Below are 17,774 nucleotides of genomic sequence, written 5' to 3'. Positions count from 1 at the left end.
CCCTTGCACGTGCCTGCCAAGCTCCTTAGAGGCCACGTGCCACACGTACATATCTATAGTTGCTCCTTCTTCTGCTCTCCTGAATAGATCAGACACTTCTATTGCCATCTCTTAGACCTTTGATCTCTGCTCCACCTATCTAAGTATACGCCATCTGTTACCATATATGTATATAATGACACGTCACTTTAAAAATCAATTTATCGATATCATGTTTTATTTGTTGATAAGTAAGTCCTTAACATCAAATGATAACGAGAGACCTAATTTCCATCCACTAACCTCCTTCCTTCTTCCGAAATAGAGCTCAACCTTATTGTCCAAGAAGATAAGAAGCAGCTCAACTGCTTAATAGATCTCAGCTCTCGAATAGAGCCCAACCCACAACCCATTCCGTCGCTAATGCTCATCATGACCCTGCAAGAAGCATAGCGAGCGAGCGGATAAGGCCTTTATCGTAACTAGTTCCAATTGCAAAAAACTTTGACGACCTTGCCAGGGGCAACCGAGTCGCTCTTGATGTCAGGGTTTAACCACTTTATGGTGTCGACATCGCTGCAAAAGTCGTTGCCGATAGCTTGCAAGTTGTCGCCATTGGCGACCGTGTAATAACCATAGGCGCTGTTCGCTATCCTAGCGCAATCGCGCTTTCGGACTTTGCAAGGAACTTTGAAAACGTCTCCTGGCTTCCCAAAGTCCCGCGGGTTCATCCCTGCAAGCTCTTCTACACTGACGCAAAAGTCGGCCGCGATAGTATCCCATTGGTCGGATTTCGTCATCGTATAAAAGCCGGTGCCATCTTTGGCAGTCGCGGGCCTGCAAGTTCGACGGAAGGCGGTTGCGGCACCGAGGAAGGAGGCGAGCAAGAAGAGGTTGTTATTGAAACGCATAATGGAGGTGGTAAATGATAGTAATCGATCGTTTGAATGGAATGAGTTGATGAGAAGATGACAAGAGGATAGCTCGTCTTATATAGTTGTGACTGCGAAGTGCCTCGGTAATTTCGTATATATACTTTTTATCGCTATGGTAGTACTGTATGAAATATACTACTACGAGCAATACTAGTACGTAACCGTCGGCTCTCTTAAGTGGGCCTCTTTGCTAAAAGTACTATCCCCCCTTATGAATAAACGTCGAAAGTATAATTTCGCAAGGAATCTTACTAGGGCTTGAACCAATCAACTCATAGGGATTCAGCTTTGAAAATTATCTTTGAGCCAGTATTTAGCTTATATAGTGGAGTTGGCAGGGCTTTGAGCCATTAAGAAACCACCGCTCTATGATTTATGGGCTTAAACTGGGTCCGACGTGTATTCATGAAGGGGGATAGTACTACTTTCAATCTTATTCTCCTCCCCTAATGAATACTACGTCGCAGGCGCTACCCACGGTACAGGCCTAAGTATTACCCCTCGAGGGTGCCTTAGAAGTCTAGTTTCCACTTTAAACCCCCTGTTTTCCCTACCCTCGAGGGGTAATACTTACGCCTGCGACGTAATAGTAGTAAGTACTTACACTTACGGTACTACGTACAGTACGTAGGGGAAGGGTAACTTCGTCCTGAAACCAGATAGGCGAGAGCCTACCGCGCGGAGGAAAAGGGCTCGGGCTCGGGGGTCTTTTTAGGGTCGGTTATTTCCCACGCCTCGAAGAAAGTGGAGTTGTATTTCCCATGCCTCAACCTACTTTTTAAGTGGGCCCGCTTCGCCAAATCTATTCGCTGCTTGATATGAGAAAATTTCTCAGTAATGCCGCTTATATTCGAATTCTATACCACTGCAATTTTAGTATTATGATCGCGATTTGTTTCATTACAATAGCGGGAATCTTTCCTGCCAACGCTGCTTTAGATGCTTGATCAGAATCTTTAAACGCTACGGTATCGGTGTAATGAAGAAAACATATTTGCTTTGATCGTATTCGTTATACTCTCCCCCCCTCATGAATACATGTCGGACCCAGTTGAGGCCTATAAATCATAGAGCGGTGGTTTCTTAATAGCTCAAAGCCTTGTCGACTCCACTGTATAAGCTAAATACTGACTCAACGATACTTTTCAAAGCTGAATCCTTATAAGTTGATTGGTTCAAGCCCTGGTAAGATAGATCCCTTGCGAAATTATACTTTCGACATTTTTTCATGGGGGGGGGGGAGTATAAGACCGTTGATTATGCGGACAGCGTATCTTTTGGAATTGATTTCTAAGCTGATATCTATGATTAAAAACACATATATGTTTTTAATTCGCGATCAAGTTCAGCGCTATACCGAGATCCGTAAGTGGTAAAATTGTATTTATTTATTTCTATTAATTTTTTTTTTAAAAAAAAATTGTGAACGTGAATAGCTTTCAAATTATAATCGAGAAGTTTAAAAAATTAATTCTAGTACAGTACTGGTATAAGCGGCATTGTTGAAAAAAATTTCTTGTATAAAGCAGCGAGTAGATTTGGCTGGGCGGGCCTACTCAAAAAGTAGGTTGAGGAATGGGAAATACAACTCCACTTTCTGCGAGGCATGGGAAATAATCGACCGTCTTTTTGGGGCAGCGGTCCCCCCTAACCCTGACCCGCTCTTGCACAAGACGGCTGGGGCCATTCATTGATTGGCCCGTCTAAGAGGACAGCCAGCACCACTTCCACATCAAGAAACAGATTATCCTTTTTTCCTGACTTCGCTTGAACCCCCTTCCCGAGCTTTGGACCCGGCCCTAGGCTGTCCCACAGGCCCGTTCCCCTTTCCCTTCCCCCGTCGAACTCTTGAACGAACGGGTTGACTTACTTAAAGTAGTAGTACCTGCCGGTATTGCACGGTATCGGTACCTGTACTTGGACAACTGCACCGCACTCGAAGGCTCGTTTCACAAACCACACAAACCAAAATTCAAACGCTGTCCAACCTTCGTTTTTAATAGAATACCATTAGCGCAGCGCCCCCGTTTTTTTATTGTTTTTCTTCCTTTTCTCTCTCTTTCTCTCTCTCTCATGGCTTTCGTTCTTGCTCATACCTTTACAGTAGCAGATAGATCCCGAGCCGCCATCATACCTACCGGTACCATACCTCTCAAGTATCGATCGCCCCTCCGCCTCCGGCTCTCAGCTCCGCACGCACACCCAATCACATCCTCTTTTCTCAGGCAGGTTCAGGTCAGAAGGTTTTCGAAGCCGGGTTCGAAAAAAATCGATGCAGCCTAAAAAAATCCCTCAGGTACAGTTACGGTTTCGGTTACGGTTTCGGTACCGGCCTGTGGTCGGTTCTCTCCCTCGGGCCGACGTCGAGCAGGGCAGAGCAGAGCAGAGCGGATCACCTGCTGACTAATCATGCAGGCACGTAGTAGATACCGGTACTGGAGTAGTAGGTTCTTCGGGGACGGTTCCACGTTCGGGAACGGGCCCGGCCTGGGTCGTTCCGAGAGGAGGCCGGTGCTGCTGTACTGTTACCGTACTTACCGTACTTACAGTAGAGTCGAACGCGCGAAGACGGGGCCCCAGAGAGAGAGTGTGTGTTCTTTTCTTTTTCTTTTCTTTGCGTGAGAGAAAAAAGAAAAGAAAAAAGAAAAAAAAAAAAAAAAAAAAAAAAAAAAGAAAAAAAAAAAAAAAAAAAAAAAAAAAAAAAGAAAAAAAAAAGAAGAAAAAAAAAAGAAAAAAAAAAAAAAAAAAAAAAAAAAAAAAAAAAAAAAAAAAAAGAGGAGAGAGACCGACATTCAGAAACGACGACGACGATTTCCAATCGCGCAGATTGGTTCCCGGTTCTTTTTCTCTGCCACGCGTCAGATGGCTCTCACAGACGATCGGCTGGATGGCAAGTGTGGTTTTCAGTTCGGCTTCGGCTTCGGCTACTGCTTCTGCTACTGCTACTGTACAGTAAGTAAGTAAGTAGAGAGACCTGGGGTGATCCGCCACGTAAAGGCTGTGTGTGTGTGTGTCAATCAATCAATCAATCAATCAATCAATCAATCAATCTCTGTGTGACGAGACCCGAGAGAGAGAGATCGGCCTTCGGATGATGATCAGCTGACCTGTTACTGTTACTGTTTACTGTTACTGTTTACCGTTTACTGTTTACTGTACAGGAGATGGATGAATGAACCCCTACTTCCTGTACCTTACCTGCCTTACCTGGCCTTACCTACCCTACCTTACCTCACCCTCAAAGGCATCTCTCTCTCTCTCTCTCTCACAGCTAAAACCATCCCCATCCTCATCCTCATCCCCATCCTCATCCTCATCCCACCATACTCCCTCCGTGTATCCAAATACTACATACTACATACTACATACTACGTCCCAGGCCTAAGCCAAAACTAAGCCCTACTACCACCGCCTCAAAAGTCTACTTCCCACTACTAGGTACTACTAACTAGTACCAACCCCCCTGCTGACCCTACCCTCGAAGGGTAATACTTACTTACTTACTTACTTACGCCCTGTACCGTGGTACGTAGTACGTACTTACTTCCCCTTCCCACCACCCCCCCTCTCCGCCCCCTCGCTCGCCGAATCGCTACATAGTAGTACTACATAGTACATAGGTACATACATACAGTACAGCCTACAGGAGTCTCTAGAGTTTAGATATATATACTATATATATATATATAAATAAATCTCGAGCTCAGAACCTCCTGCTTAGCCTCGGTGCTTACCTTACCTTACTTAGCCTAGGTACCTAGGTAGGTATTTACCCTACCCTAGGCCTACGTAGGTACCGACCGTGCTTGCCCCCAGGGTGTAACTGTAACACACACCATACCATACCACACCACACCACACCACACGCGACGTCCTGTGCCAAGGTCCTAACGAGCAGCTAGTCCGTAAAGAAAGTCAAGGGAGCGAGGTGAGCTACCTACGTAGTACCTACCTAGTTTCCCAGCTGTACAGTCAGTCAGTCAGTCAGGAAGCGAAGGAGAGCGTAAGTTAGGTGTTCACCGCCTTCGAGAGCATCTTTTGGTGGTGAGAGAAATTCTGCCGCCATGTGAGGGAGAGCACGGGTGCAGGCGGTGGGGTGCGGTGGAGGGGGGTGTGGCTTAACTTAGCCCACCCCCCCCCCGCGCCTCCGTATGTATGTTTGATGTTTGATGTTTTGGTTTGTTGGTTCGGAGTTTTTGGCTTTGGGTTGGAGGTTGGAGGTTGGAGGTTGGAGGTTGGAGGTTGGAGGGCGGGATGGTGGGAAGGGGGGGTAGAGGGGGAAGAGGATGGGAGGAGGGGAGGAGGGAGATGGAGAGGAAGGAAAGGGGGGGGGGGGGGGGGAAAATGGGAGAGAGGAAAGTAGAAGAATGACAAGACATAGTGTTGGGTTGGAGAGGGTTTGCGAGTGGGTCAAGGAGGAACTAGCATAGAGCGGATGAGAGATTTTATCAGAGGGGTCGGGTGTTCGATACCACCGCAGTATTATCATCACAGAGGGAGGCACTGAGAGACGAAGAGGCACGGACACAGAAACGCTCAGAGGCGAGCAAAGATATTTTCAAAAAGAATTATTATATATGAATGTGAAAAGAAACCTCTTATTACGCGGAAGGGTCAGATTCTATCTGACAAACCCTCCTAATTTCATCGTCACCAATCCAGAGCAGGAAGGAGTCTGGGGGGAGCTAGTCTTGGTAGCCATGCGGTGCGGCGAATGGGTGTGTGTGTGTGCCGCTAGCGGGTCAGGATGGCGGTGGTGGTCAGCCTGAGGGGAGTGCATGGACAGGATGCAGGTCTCCGCCTAGTAGACGGGCATGGGGGTTGCATCGTAGGTTGTTGTCTCAGGAACTGGCGCCTCCTTCTTCGCCTCGACGGGCTTAGGAGTTGGCTGGTAGGTGGAGCTCTGAGGAACTGGCTCCTCCTTCTTCGCCTCTACCGGCTTAGGAGTTGGCTGGTAGGTGGAGCTCTGAGGAACTGGCTTCTCCTTCTTCGCCTCTACCGGCTTAGGAGTTGTCTCGTAGGTTGGCGTCTGAGGAACTGGCTTCTCCTTCTTCGCCTCTACCGGCTTAGGAGTTGTCTCGTAGGTTGGCGTCTGAGGAACTGGCTTCTCCTTCTTCGCCTCTACCGGCTTGGGAGTTGTCTCGTAGGTTGGCGTCTTAGGAACTGGCTTCTCCTTCTTCGCCTCTACCGGCTTGGGAGTGGTCTGGTAGGTTGGCGTCTTAGGAACTGGCTTCTCCTTCTTCGCCTCTACCGGCTTGGGAGTGGTCTGGTAGGTTGGCGTCTTAGGAACTGGCTTCTCCTTCTTCGCCTCTACCGGCTTGGGAGTGGTCTGGTAGGTTGGCGTCTTAGGAACTGGCTTCTCCTTCTTCGCCTCTACCGGCTTGGGAGTGGTCTGGTAGGTTGGCGTCTTAGGAACTGGCTTCTCCTTCTTCGCCTCTACCGGCTTGGGAGTGGTCTGGTAGGTTGGCGTCTTAGGAACTGCCTTCTCCTTCTTCGCCTCTACCGGCTTGGGAGTGGTCTGGTAGGTTGGCGTCTTAGGAACTGGCTTCTCCTTCTTCGCCTCTTTTGGCTTAGGAGTGGTCTGGTAGGTTGGCGTCTTAGGAACTGCCTTCTCCTTCTTCGCCTCTTTTGGCTTAGGAGTGGTCTGGTAGGTTGGCGTCTTAGGAACTGGCTTCTCCTTCTTCTCCTCTTTTGGCTTAGGAGTGGTCTGGTAGGTTGGCGTCTTAGGAACTGCCTTCTCCTTCTTCTCCTCTTTAGGCTTGGGAGTTGGCTGGTAGGTTGGCGTCTCAGGAACTGGCTTCTCCTTCTTCTCCTCCTCGGGCTTAGGAGTTGGCTGGTAGGTTGGCGTCTCAGGAACTGGCTTCTCCTTCTTCTCCTCCTCGGGCTTGGGAGTTGGCTCGTAGGTTGGCGTCTCAGGAACTGGCTTCTCTTTCTTCTCCTCCTCGGGCTTGGGAGTTGGCTCGTAGGTTGGGGTCTCAGGAACTGGCTTCTCTTTCTTCTCCTCCTCGGGCTTGGGAGTTGGCTCGTAGGTTGGGGTCTCAGGAACTGGCTTCTCTTTCTTCTCCTCCTCGGGCTTGGGAGTTGGCTCGTAGGTTGGGGTCTCAGGAACCGGCTTCTCTTTCTTCCCCTCTTCGGTCTTGGGAGGAGTTGGCTCGTATCCCTCGGTGGGGGGCTCAGTCTTTGCCGGGGCCGCGCTGGTCACAAGGGTAGTTGGTACATTGCCCTCGGGGTATTCGGGTGGGGGTGTGACTGGAGTGTAGCCTCCTGGTGGTGCATAAGTATCTGTCTCGTTGCCCTTGCGAGGTGGGGCTCCCGTGACAGTTCCGTCTGTGGCAAAGGTGAGGGTGTTGCCGGCAGTTCCTACAACGCTGGCGATAACCGAACCACTGCCCAGCAACTCGTACGGGTATTCAACAGTGGTCAAAGTTCCGGCGGGCACGGTGTTCTCTCCGGCGCCCCAGACGTTGTCGCTCTCAACAGCACCTCCTTGGTCAACACTGTAGAGTGGCTTCTCGGTTCCATCGAAGACGTTGGACTCGACGAGGACCTGAGCACCCTGTCTGACGTTGATTCCATCATCCGTGGCTTCGAAGTACGAGTTGTAGATGTGGGCCTGTCCGAATCGCAGAGATGGAGTGCGGGAGCCGACGTTTTGCCAGTAGTTGTTGTTCTGAGTGACCTTGAGGAAGCCGGTATCCTCGGCAGCGTTGTCGTCAGAGTGACCGATCAGAGATCCCTTCCAGTGGTTGTGGATATAAGAGTTCGAGAGGGTCACATACGAAGACTTGCGAGTGATATCGCACAGTCCGTCGTAGAAGTCCTTCTCGCTGTTCATGTCGCCGGAAAGGTCCATGTGGTCTAGCCAGACGTTCTCAGCGTACTGCATGCCAACTGCGTCACCGTTCGTGGCAGGAACCTTGGCGACTGCGATGTTACGGACGATGACGTTCTTGTTCTCTCTGATGAGCAGTCCAAAGCCGGTCAGGACGACGGAGCTGTCGGCACCCACGAGCGTGGTGTGACTGCCAATGTTGACAGGCTCACCCGAGTGCTCAATGGGCCCGGTGATGATAACAACCTTGGGCTCAACACCCGCCACAGCTGCTACTAGTCCAGCATAGTCGGAAACTGTGACTGGTGTTGCGCTTCCTCCTCCGGTTGTTCCACCGTTCAGAGATGCGAATCCAGTACCGACCTAGACGATGTGTGAGCAGATGTTGCAGGATTACTAATTGATAGCCAGGCAGGTTACTTACATCAGTGATGGAGGCTCTCTTCTGAATGGTGGAACGTCTTGAAGGCTTTGCTTGTGCCAGAGACGCAAGTAAGCCCAGGGTGAGCACGTGAAACTTCATGATGATGATGTCGTGAAAATCAGTAGCGAATGTCTGAAGAGGTAAATTCAACGAAAGTTCTGTTAAAAACTGAAATAAAGGTAAGAACAGCTATCAAAGCTGGAGAAGTGATTGAAAGGTCTGGGGAAAAAGATTCTTGTAGACAGGAAACCATGAATATATATATACGCATGAGTAAAGGGGGAACATGTCCCCCAGAACTGAGAGCCTCTTCTTGGCCACTGGCCAGGCAAGTTGGTTGAGATGCTATGGAAGAAACATCAAATGGTATTGGCATAACCTTAACCAGTGCACCTTAGTCGCACTTAATTGCTGGCAATATAATTCAAACTCAATAAAGTCATGGAAAAATGGTTGGGGGGGGGTGGTGGTGGTGGAATAGTAGTGGAGCTATCCCGACATAGAGAGAAGCCAAGAGAGCGACAAGAGATTCGACAAAAGCCAAATACAGGCTCGGTCTGGGACAGAAGATAGAGTAGTAGGCCGAGCAGTGATAGGTAGTAGTAAATCGCACACCACTACGGCCCCATACCGTCATACGAGGGAGGTCAAGATTTTGCCGATCCCTTATTAAAGCGCCTTTCTTGCGGAAAGTATGTGTAATGAAACAGTTCGCCAGCTTAATCAGCCCGGGATTCAAAAATCTACGTGAAACTGGTCTTATGGAGCCTCTGGAGTCTGATTTGACATAGCCACGCTGAAGCTCAGCGGCTGAACTGAATCGCGAGCGATCTGAGTGGGGTTGATTGGTGGTGATGGAGGTGGTGGAGGTGGTGGAGGTGGTGGAGATGGTGGTGTTGATCAGGAGAGAAAGGATGTGAAAGGTGAAGGGGATGATCGATACTCCGTCTGTACTCTGGGACCGGCGGCACGTGACCCATCCAAGCGCCCCCTGGACTTGGCTTAATTAACCCGCGAAGGAGTTGAACTTGGCTACGCAGATCAAAGGCAAAGGGTAAAGGCAAATGCGCAATTCGACCAGTGGATAGTTGGCGGTTAGCCGGCCATCTGATCGGTACTTGATTTTAGTTTTTTCTTTGTTTTCTTTGTTTTCTTTTTCCCTCATCTTTTCAACGTGCGCTGTTCGACAATGATTAAGCACCGCAGTTGTGATCACATACCAGTACCACCTACCTAACCACACATGACTGACCGACCGACCGACCGACCAACCGACCGACCGTCCGAACATTTCCATCATCCAATGTTCTTTCAAACGCCCCCTACAAGCTGCTCGGCAAGGTGGAATCGACCATAGGTTTTCAGGGGTGGTTTCTCCATAAATATCGGTAGGGACTCTACCATCCGAACTATTTGGGGTACAATGCAAAGCGTGAAACATACGAAGCCGCCAACCGCATGTTGGTATACGGAATATGCCGTGGCAGCGGCTGTCCTTGTGCAAATGCCCCTTTTACGCGGATAAACCAGATTCCGGAGAAAAAAACACGATGTGATGCTCATTAGATGACAGCTTGCCCTCGGTCATCATCATGGCTCAGTCACCACAGCCCTCTTTCCATAGATTAAATAAAGTCAATAGTATTGGAATTGGACACTCGGGCCACTACAAAGGCCTCCTGGTCGATATGCAGCTGTGATTCCTCTTCTCGCAAACAGCATTTCTACCTTTCTATCGTTTATTTACCTGCCAGCGCCTTATTTACCGACACCACTATCGCCTCTCCTTCTGCACATATCGCTTCCCTATCCCGAGTCGGAGGACTCCGATACATCTCTGCTACTCAGACCTTACCCAGCCGTCACTCGAGCAGGAACGTAGATAAATTCAGCTCAGACAGACTCTCTTACAGATGAAATAGACTAGTCCACATCTCCTCGCATATTTACTTTCCTCCCGTGATACCCAAGCGGGCGATCTCAAAATACCCGTACACTTTCTTTTTAAAGTGTCTAAGCTCTGTTTTAAAAGATACTTTCTTTTTGACATTTGTAAGCTCTATTTTGGACGATACTTTCTCATTTAGCAAGTCCAAGCCCTGTGTTACATAATAATTTTTAACAACATATCTAAGCTCCGTTTTGAATTATGGCATAACTTTCCTAATTATAGCATTCTCAAGGGGCGCCTGGTAAATCGGAGACCATAAAATCCTCGAATCGAAAACATGACATTGGAATATTCAAGTTCGTTTCATTAATAAAATCGACAATGCGATTTTATCTCCGACCTCGTATGGTAATCGCCGGTTACCCCCGGTCGGGATTTTTTGCCACTAATCTCAAGGGAACCGGCGATTAACTGGCGATTAACTCTCTTTCAAGGTCTGGTTTCGAGATTATATTTATTTCGCAATGCTGAGGATCGTTCGTCTCACTTTACTTTAATACGTACTAGGTATCTTTGATATATTTCAGTTCGTCGTCGGATCTGCCTCTTCTTACTTTCCAAGTAAAAACAAACATAACCCCGATCGGAATTTAAGGTATATTCTCCTTTGCTTCTTCCGAATCAAGATTTCAAAACAAATCCTTACTTTACTACGAGTCGATTCTTGGTAGACACTTGGTACTGGGTGGGAGGTCACTAGAAACAGGAAATGCTTTATTTGCAGGATCTATTCCCGAAAAAAGAGCTTCGAGGTTTCGAAAAGCTTCATTGGGGGTTTCTATTTCTAAAATTCCTTATACCAGACGATGATTCGGTCAGTTACGAACCGAAAACACCTTCGAAACCAGACTTTGAGCGAGTCACCAGACGCGCCCTCTGACGTCTACAATTCACCGTTGTACAGAGCTGCCCTTGTAGAAGTGGTTCTGTAGTAGTCCCAGATAATTATTCAATAATACTTTGAATGAGACTACATCCTTTCTTTTGACGTCTGCAATTCACCGTTGTACAGAGCTGTCCTTGCGGAAGTATTTCTGCAGCAGTCCCAGATAATAATTCAATAATACTTGAAATGAGACCAAACCCTTTACTTTTTTGGGGGGATAATTGAATTGATTTTTCACTCACATCATTAATGTCTGCAATTCCCTTTGGTACAGAATAGTTATTGTGAAGGTGAACCTGAAGCGATTCTATACTGTTTACTCGCTACCCCAGAAGGATCTCCAGCCCTGCCTTCCCAACACTCACTTACACCCTTCTCCCATACACGTCCTTCCTTAGACTTCAAATTCCAGCATAGATACACACACACACACACACACACACACACACAAACTCTCCCTCCCTCTCTCTCTCTCTCGATGCCTCCTCCCAGAGATAAAGCATTTGACATGACCAGTATGCGCTCTTCTTCCGCTTGAAAGAAGATCTTTTCTGACATCAACGCAGCCCCAGAACTCAAGTCCCTTCGCGCCAATCTCAAGAATGCCCGATCCGAGTATAGCCGTCTGCGCCTGGAGGCCGAAAGAATCGACCATGAATTCATTCTGGAGGGGGATCGACTGATTGGGAAATCGTCAGTCAGACGTTCACGAGCTTTACAAGCTCACGCGGAGCACCGAAAGCACTACCAGCGGCTGTTTGAGAGCCACAAGTTGCGGATCAGAAAGCTGACCAAGGCGGTTCAGGTGACGGTATGATACACACACTCATTCCCCCCCCCCCCCCCCCCCCCCCCCCCCCAAAAATACGTTACCTTTAGCATTCAGTCGTTGACAACGCTACGCACAGGAGGAAGCAGGCAGCTGGCCAAGCTGGAGCGCATCGGAGCTACTCATCCGATGGCAGGCCGGCATGATGGACTACGGCGTCTTCCGCGACAAGGAGCCCGGCGAGCGTGTCCTCGCGGCCTTCGACAGCCTCGAGTACGAGCTCCAGCCACCGCTGCTCGGCCAGATCCTGCACTGTTCGGCCGAGGTCGCGGCCGGCTGGTACCAGAAACCTACCGACTCCCAGTTCTGGAACGCTCAGCGCCAGCTCCGGCCGGGCTTTGCGGAGGAGGAAGAGGGCGCCGCCGACGACGACAACGACAACGTCCGGCCCGGGAGGAGCTCGGGCCAGGACCTGGCGCTCGGGGACTGGGTCGATGACGGGTACGGATGGAGTGACGAGGAGGTGCTTGAGGAAGGCGGCGGTGGGTGTGGAAATGGATATGGTGCGGAGGAGGCGTATGGTGGAGGTGGTGGTACGTCCGGCACGAGGGCTGTGGCTGGGTTTCTGCGTACTCCTGGCCGGGACGTGGAGATGGCTGATGCGGAAATCCAAGCGCGTATGCCCGGGTACAGACGGGACTTTGAGATGTCTGATACGGCGGATGGGCCCGGCAACCACTATGAAGACGAGTGTGTGAAGATCGAGGAGTACGACCTGGCTAGAAGAGAAAAGATGTCTCTTCGCGGTAGGTACTCCGGGCAGGGCTCTGTGAACAAGGGTGACGCGGCTGCGGCTGTTGAGGATATCTTGCCATTCCGGGGCTTGAAGAAGGCAAAGATCGTGCCGATGGTCTGGGGCGCCATCAGCCCACCGATCCTAGCTACGAATTACGTTGATTGAACACGGGCGAGGATGTCTCGGCGGATAATGGATCAAACCACAGGTGGGAAAGAACCGGCCGGAATTTGCATACGCCCGGATCCGGGTAAGGATCTGGGTTGAACGGACTGACTGACTCTGCGTTGGATTTCGCGACGAGCTTACAGAAGGTACAGAAACCTCGCTGTACGTCTCTTAGATTTCCCCCCCCCCCCAAAAAGAAAAAAAAAAAAAAAAAAAAAAAAAAAAAACTTCAATGAAAAGCCTGAGTTCAAAAGTCCTAGTTTCTCTCGGCGGTGACCCCCCGCCAGGATTTTCTCGCCCATCATCACGGTGTTCGGTAACCGAGAAAGAAAACACAATCGGTCAATCGACCATGGCACATTCACCCGCCTACTAGCGCAGGAGGCTAAACCACCAATATGCTTAATGGCTACTTTGTCAGTACCTGGGAGGCTCTAGCTAGCGAGCATCCGTTTCCTGTGAAAAAAATCCCCCCGAATTCTGAAGCTCTGACAATCATCACTCTTCCTGTAAACTACTACTATCTATTATAGTGCCGCCATCCCCGCCTTTCTCCCACCCTCTTTTGATGCCAGATCCAAATCCAAAATCAAATCGAGGAAGACTTCATGAAGTAGATAACAGCAAACAAAGCAAAACAAACAATACGCGAGAAATGTACTTTCTCCCATCCATGACGATATATACACATACATACATACATACATACATATCAGGTAGCGTCAGGTACAACCGGGGAAGCATAAAATCCTCGAAATGAAAAACGTGGAAAGAGGAAAGACCTCGACACTGATTTTCGGTATTGGAATCGATATACTGCGTTCAATTTCCGATCTCCTTTGAATGACTCCTTTCAAGTCGTCCGGTGTCGAGGGGCCATGCAAGTCATTGTAATCTTCGCAATGCCGAGGCGATCATTTCGTCCTACCTGTTAATTCTAATGCGGAATAGTTTATCCCGAGTGTAATTTAGCCAAGTGAAATAATATGAAGTGAGGCGAGCATATCAAAAAAGTAAGTACGGGGTTTGATTTTCGTTGCGTTCTCGAAAAGTAAGGTTTTTCGGATAGAGTCTAACGTTTGCTACGAGAGGTCTGCGTGTCGGGGGGTGTAGGGGGGGGGGGGGGGGAAAGGGGGTTGATAGAGACTTGATATTTGATATTGAAATTGTTGATCACTAGAAACTGAAACTGCTCTTGTGCAATGGCTAGTTTCGCAAGGACTTTCGAGGTTTTATTTCAAGGTTTCAATATCTAAACCTCTTTACTATTGATTCGGTCAATTAGAAACCGAAAACACCCTCGGAACTTCAAGCCGGACTTGAGAGAGTTACCGATACGAGGAGAAAGGGAATGAGGAATGGGAATAGGGATAGTGAAGTACCTAGTCTTGGAGCATCCGCTGCCGCTATCTCTGCTAGACAGATAGATGTAGATATAGATGTAGATATAGCAGCGGATATCATAAAATGTGTGTGTTGATCCTGCAGCATTGAGAGACTTTTTCTTTCTCCCTCTCCCCCTATCCCTCTCCCTTTATCCAGATCGCCCTCCTATCTGGGGCCCCCCTCCCTAGACCTGCCTCTTCCAGAACAAGGATCACGTGGGCTCAGTAGCTATCCAGCGCTGCATTCCACTCCCACAAAAGACAATCAGCGAGCTGCGATGCCTCTTTTGGTGTCAGAATATATACATATCGACCACCCCCATAGTGCATCATTCCGGCCTACTGGCAAACGTCTCGATCATATATTCAGCTTGTGGATACAGTCATAAACTTTTATTTCGCACCAGAACTCTTTAAATCAGCCTAAACTATCTACAACCATAAGCTTTCAAAGGGTAAATAACAACTGCAAAACCTTTGAGTCGTAATCCAAAGCTTATAACCATGACGCAAGTTTTATCTTATGTTTGTTGTTTATTAGAGTTGACTAAAGCACAACATATAGACTTTCGCTTAAATTGAAAAAAATCTTAAACAAACGGAGCCGCAGCAACCCAATGCAAAATAAGCATGTCAACGAGAGGTAGCTAATATAGTTGCGGCACATTCTCTGCTTTCAAAAAAATTGGCTGAGTAAGTGGTTCCACCATGAATCAAGGCACTGGAGAAATCGAGGGAGCAGCTCGCTTAGCACTGTACCTTCACTTGACACTTTCACGACCCGGACTCTCCGCACATCTTTGCGGATTGCTTCAATACCAAGCTCAGTATCCTGAGTTGAATAGCCAATCCACAGTTAGGAAAGTACATCCCGTGAATCGTTTGCTGATATCGACAACATCATCGCTTACCCAGCAGTTCTTCATATATAGTTCGTTCGCTACGAACAGCAGCACCCACGGGAAGATCCTCGTATACAAACGCCATGGATTGAGAGAACAGGTGGAAGCCTATGGCCGTCGGTCTCTACCATAGAAATTTCTTGCTGGGAGTTGCGGGTGTTCTTCGCGGCTCTGATCCGTCTACGTTAAATGCGTTGGAGAATATCGACACGTGGCCCTCCTTGCCTGCTGTAGCTACGGATTACAGCGCATTCCTCGCAACATGTGCCGTAGGAGAAATCGAGAGAGTGTACGGTACCCCCGAGAATATCATGTGACCAGAGCAACGACTCCGCTTAAATATATATATATATATATATTATATACACGTACATCTAGACCCCCCAACAGAAATGTCCGAGTCGTATCACAGCAGAAGAAAGCCCAGAGCTCCCAGCTTCAAGCTGCAGGATCGATGGATCTCATCGAACGAGAGGCAGTTGGCTGTCTGGTATCAAAAGCAGGCCTTGTCTCAAAGTACATCTATCCCTTGACAGGCGGAAAAGAGGTCAGGCTCACCCAGCATCACATTCCGCGCCTCCAGGTTCGAATGCGCCAAGGATCCGCAACGTTCCTGGGTCGTCGCTCGATCGAGATTCGAGACCTTTCTCAGCTCTGGCCCGCCGCTACTGATGACCTTAAGCTCAAGCTTGTATCAATTTCCTTTTTTCCCGGTGGCTTCAATCATTGGAATTGGCCGCACTCTACTTCGTACCCCTCATCGAAGCCATCGCGGGAGTCTGGACAGATGCTATTCTACAAAAGGCGTAGCGAGACTGTCGACTCCAGCTGTTGGGGTGCCAGCTTCTCCAGATCTGCAGTCGGGAGCAGATGACATCCCGGCTAGTCCATTTGTTTACTTTCCTCTTACGCTATGTTTGTCATTCGGATACATTCCAAGTCTAAAGCAATTTCCTTTGGGGATTTTCTTCTTGCTGGGAAGAGAAGAGCTACGCGAAGCTTGACGCTGGGGGATTTGTGTAGTGAGAAGCTCGACTCGGCCATGCAGCCATGTTAAGAACTCCATTCTCCCCAGATCCCCCCATCTCTCTCCAGCATCGCTCCCCCTCGCCCAGCAGTCTTTACAGTCTCTCACTCAAGCCACTCTTTTGCCGTTCTGACCCTTGACAACCAGAGAACCCATCCACCATGAAGTACGCATCCTCCTCGATCGCTGCTCTCCTTGCAGCAGCTGCGTCCGCCAACCCAGTCATCTCTCGTCGTCAAGCCGCTGCCGCTGCCGCTGCCGTCACCGATGTTGGTATCCTCAATTATGCCCTGACTCTCGAGCACCTGGAGGACAAGTTCTACCGCGAGGGTCTCGCCAACTACACCCAGGCCGACTTTGTGGCAGCCGGTTTCCCCGACCCGTTCTACGCCAACTTGCAGGAGATCTCCTACGATGAGACCACCCACGTCTCCTTCCTTACAACCGCTCTCGGTAATGCCGCGGTCGCCGAGTGCAAATACTCTTTCCCCAGCACGGACCCAGCATCGTTCGTTGCCCTCGCTTCGGTGCTGGAGGGAGTGGGAGTCAGCGCATACCTCGGTGCCGCAGCCAGCATCATGAACAAAGACTGTGAGACCCATGAACCGGCCTTCCCTTGGAGACCGTAACATAACATAGCATAAATCACTTACACCCCACCCCCAGACCTCACCGCAGCCGGCTCCATCCTAACCGTCGAAGCCCGCCACAGTGCCTACATCCGCTCAAGCGACGACGCGTCCCCCTTCCCCCAACCCTTCGACGCCCCCCTCACCTTCAACGAGGTCTACACCCTCGCCGCCGGCTTCATCGTCTCCTGCCCAGCCGCCAACGCCCAGAAGCCCCAGCTCCCGCTGAAGGCCTTCCCCACGCTCGCGCTCGGCACGGCCGGCCCCATCCAGAGCGGCGACGACATCGAGCTCCTGACCCCCGGCTACACGCTCGCGGCCAAGGACGGCCAGGCCCCGATCTACGCCGCCTTCGCCTCCGTCACGGGTCCCATCTACGCCGATGCCGTGCCCATCGATGGCGGTTTCACCGTCACCGTACCGGAGGGCATCAACGGACAGTCGTATGTCGTGCTTACCGGGTGCGCGGATGCCGTTAATGATGACACGGTCGCGGCCGGTCCGGCCATCGTGGAGATCACCAACCCGTACCCAACCACCGCATAAAATCTTTGACTGCTGCTTCTGCGCAGGAAGAGGGGCGACGGCGACGACGACGACGCGGTTCACGAGGCTGTGTAGTCTCGCACCGGTAATTCGGACTGGCTCCGTGTATGTGTACATGTGATGGGGCATCTGGACGTACCGCGGCACGATGTGAATCTTGGCCTTCATGTATATAGTTAAACCCACGAAGGCAAAAACCCGAGGCCTCAATCCGATGCATTTCCAACGCACGCGCAGCGGAAATGGAATTAATGTTTAAATCAAAGTAACCCAACCGGGCCGTCCTACCTCTCTCCTCTTCTACTCTTTGGGCGCGGTGGTGACGCGCTGGACTACAGCTTCCCATGATGGACCGGGCATATTTACTAGCAGCCATGCCATGCCATGCCACCCTCCTCATCAATACCCAACCCGTCAAGCCGAACTGCGCAAAATTATAAAGAAACAAGAATGGAATGAAAGAAAGCATGCATCACGAGCAGAGAGAGAGAGATAAAAGGTTTTCAAACCCAGCAAACCCCAGACATCTGAAACCCCCAAGAAAA

The 17,774-nt window shown here is 49.7% G+C and overlaps 4 protein-coding genes across 4 annotated transcripts; 2 read left to right on the top strand and 2 right to left on the bottom strand.

The window, feature by feature from the left end:
* Positions 1 to 461: 461 nt before the first annotated feature.
* L3040_000079 (uncharacterized protein) lies at positions 462 to 890 on the bottom strand (the record flags this gene model as incomplete). The annotated part of the gene is made up of 1 exon (XM_007295104.1): positions 462 to 890. One exon carries the CDS (start codon positions 888 to 890, stop codon positions 462 to 464), a length of 429 nt encoding a protein of 142 aa, XP_007295166.1.
* Positions 891 to 5,715: 4,825 nt separating this feature from the next.
* Positions 5,716 to 8,269, bottom strand: L3040_000078 (uncharacterized protein; the record flags this gene model as incomplete). Its single annotated transcript, XM_066155009.1, has 2 exons — positions 5,716 to 8,109; positions 8,171 to 8,269. 2 exons carry the CDS (start codon positions 8,267 to 8,269, stop codon positions 5,716 to 5,718), a joined length of 2,493 nt encoding a protein of 830 aa, XP_066013074.1.
* A 3,246-nt stretch (positions 8,270 to 11,515) lies between these two features.
* On the top strand, positions 11,516 to 12,737 carry L3040_000077 (uncharacterized protein; the record flags this gene model as incomplete). The annotated part of the gene is made up of 3 exons (XM_007295102.2): positions 11,516 to 11,522; positions 11,574 to 11,818; positions 11,916 to 12,737. The coding sequence occupies 3 exons, from the start codon at positions 11,516 to 11,518 to the stop codon at positions 12,735 to 12,737; spliced, it is 1,074 nt and encodes a 357-aa protein (XP_007295164.2).
* A 3,478-nt stretch (positions 12,738 to 16,215) lies between these two features.
* L3040_000076 (uncharacterized protein) lies at positions 16,216 to 17,229 on the top strand (the record flags this gene model as incomplete). Its single annotated transcript, XM_007295101.1, has 2 exons — positions 16,216 to 16,645; positions 16,721 to 17,229. The coding sequence occupies 2 exons, from the start codon at positions 16,216 to 16,218 to the stop codon at positions 17,227 to 17,229; spliced, it is 939 nt and encodes a 312-aa protein (XP_007295163.1).
* Between the last annotated feature and the right edge of the window lie 545 nt (positions 17,230 to 17,774).

This window comes from Drepanopeziza brunnea (assembly GCF_022702325.1).
Source record: "Drepanopeziza brunnea f. sp. 'multigermtubi' strain 214-2 chromosome Unknown ctg1, whole genome shotgun sequence".
Lineage (NCBI taxonomy): Eukaryota > Fungi > Ascomycota > Leotiomycetes > Helotiales > Drepanopezizaceae > Drepanopeziza > Drepanopeziza brunnea.
Note: the sequence above shows the minus strand (reverse complement) of the source record. Positions and strands in the feature narration are given on the sequence as shown.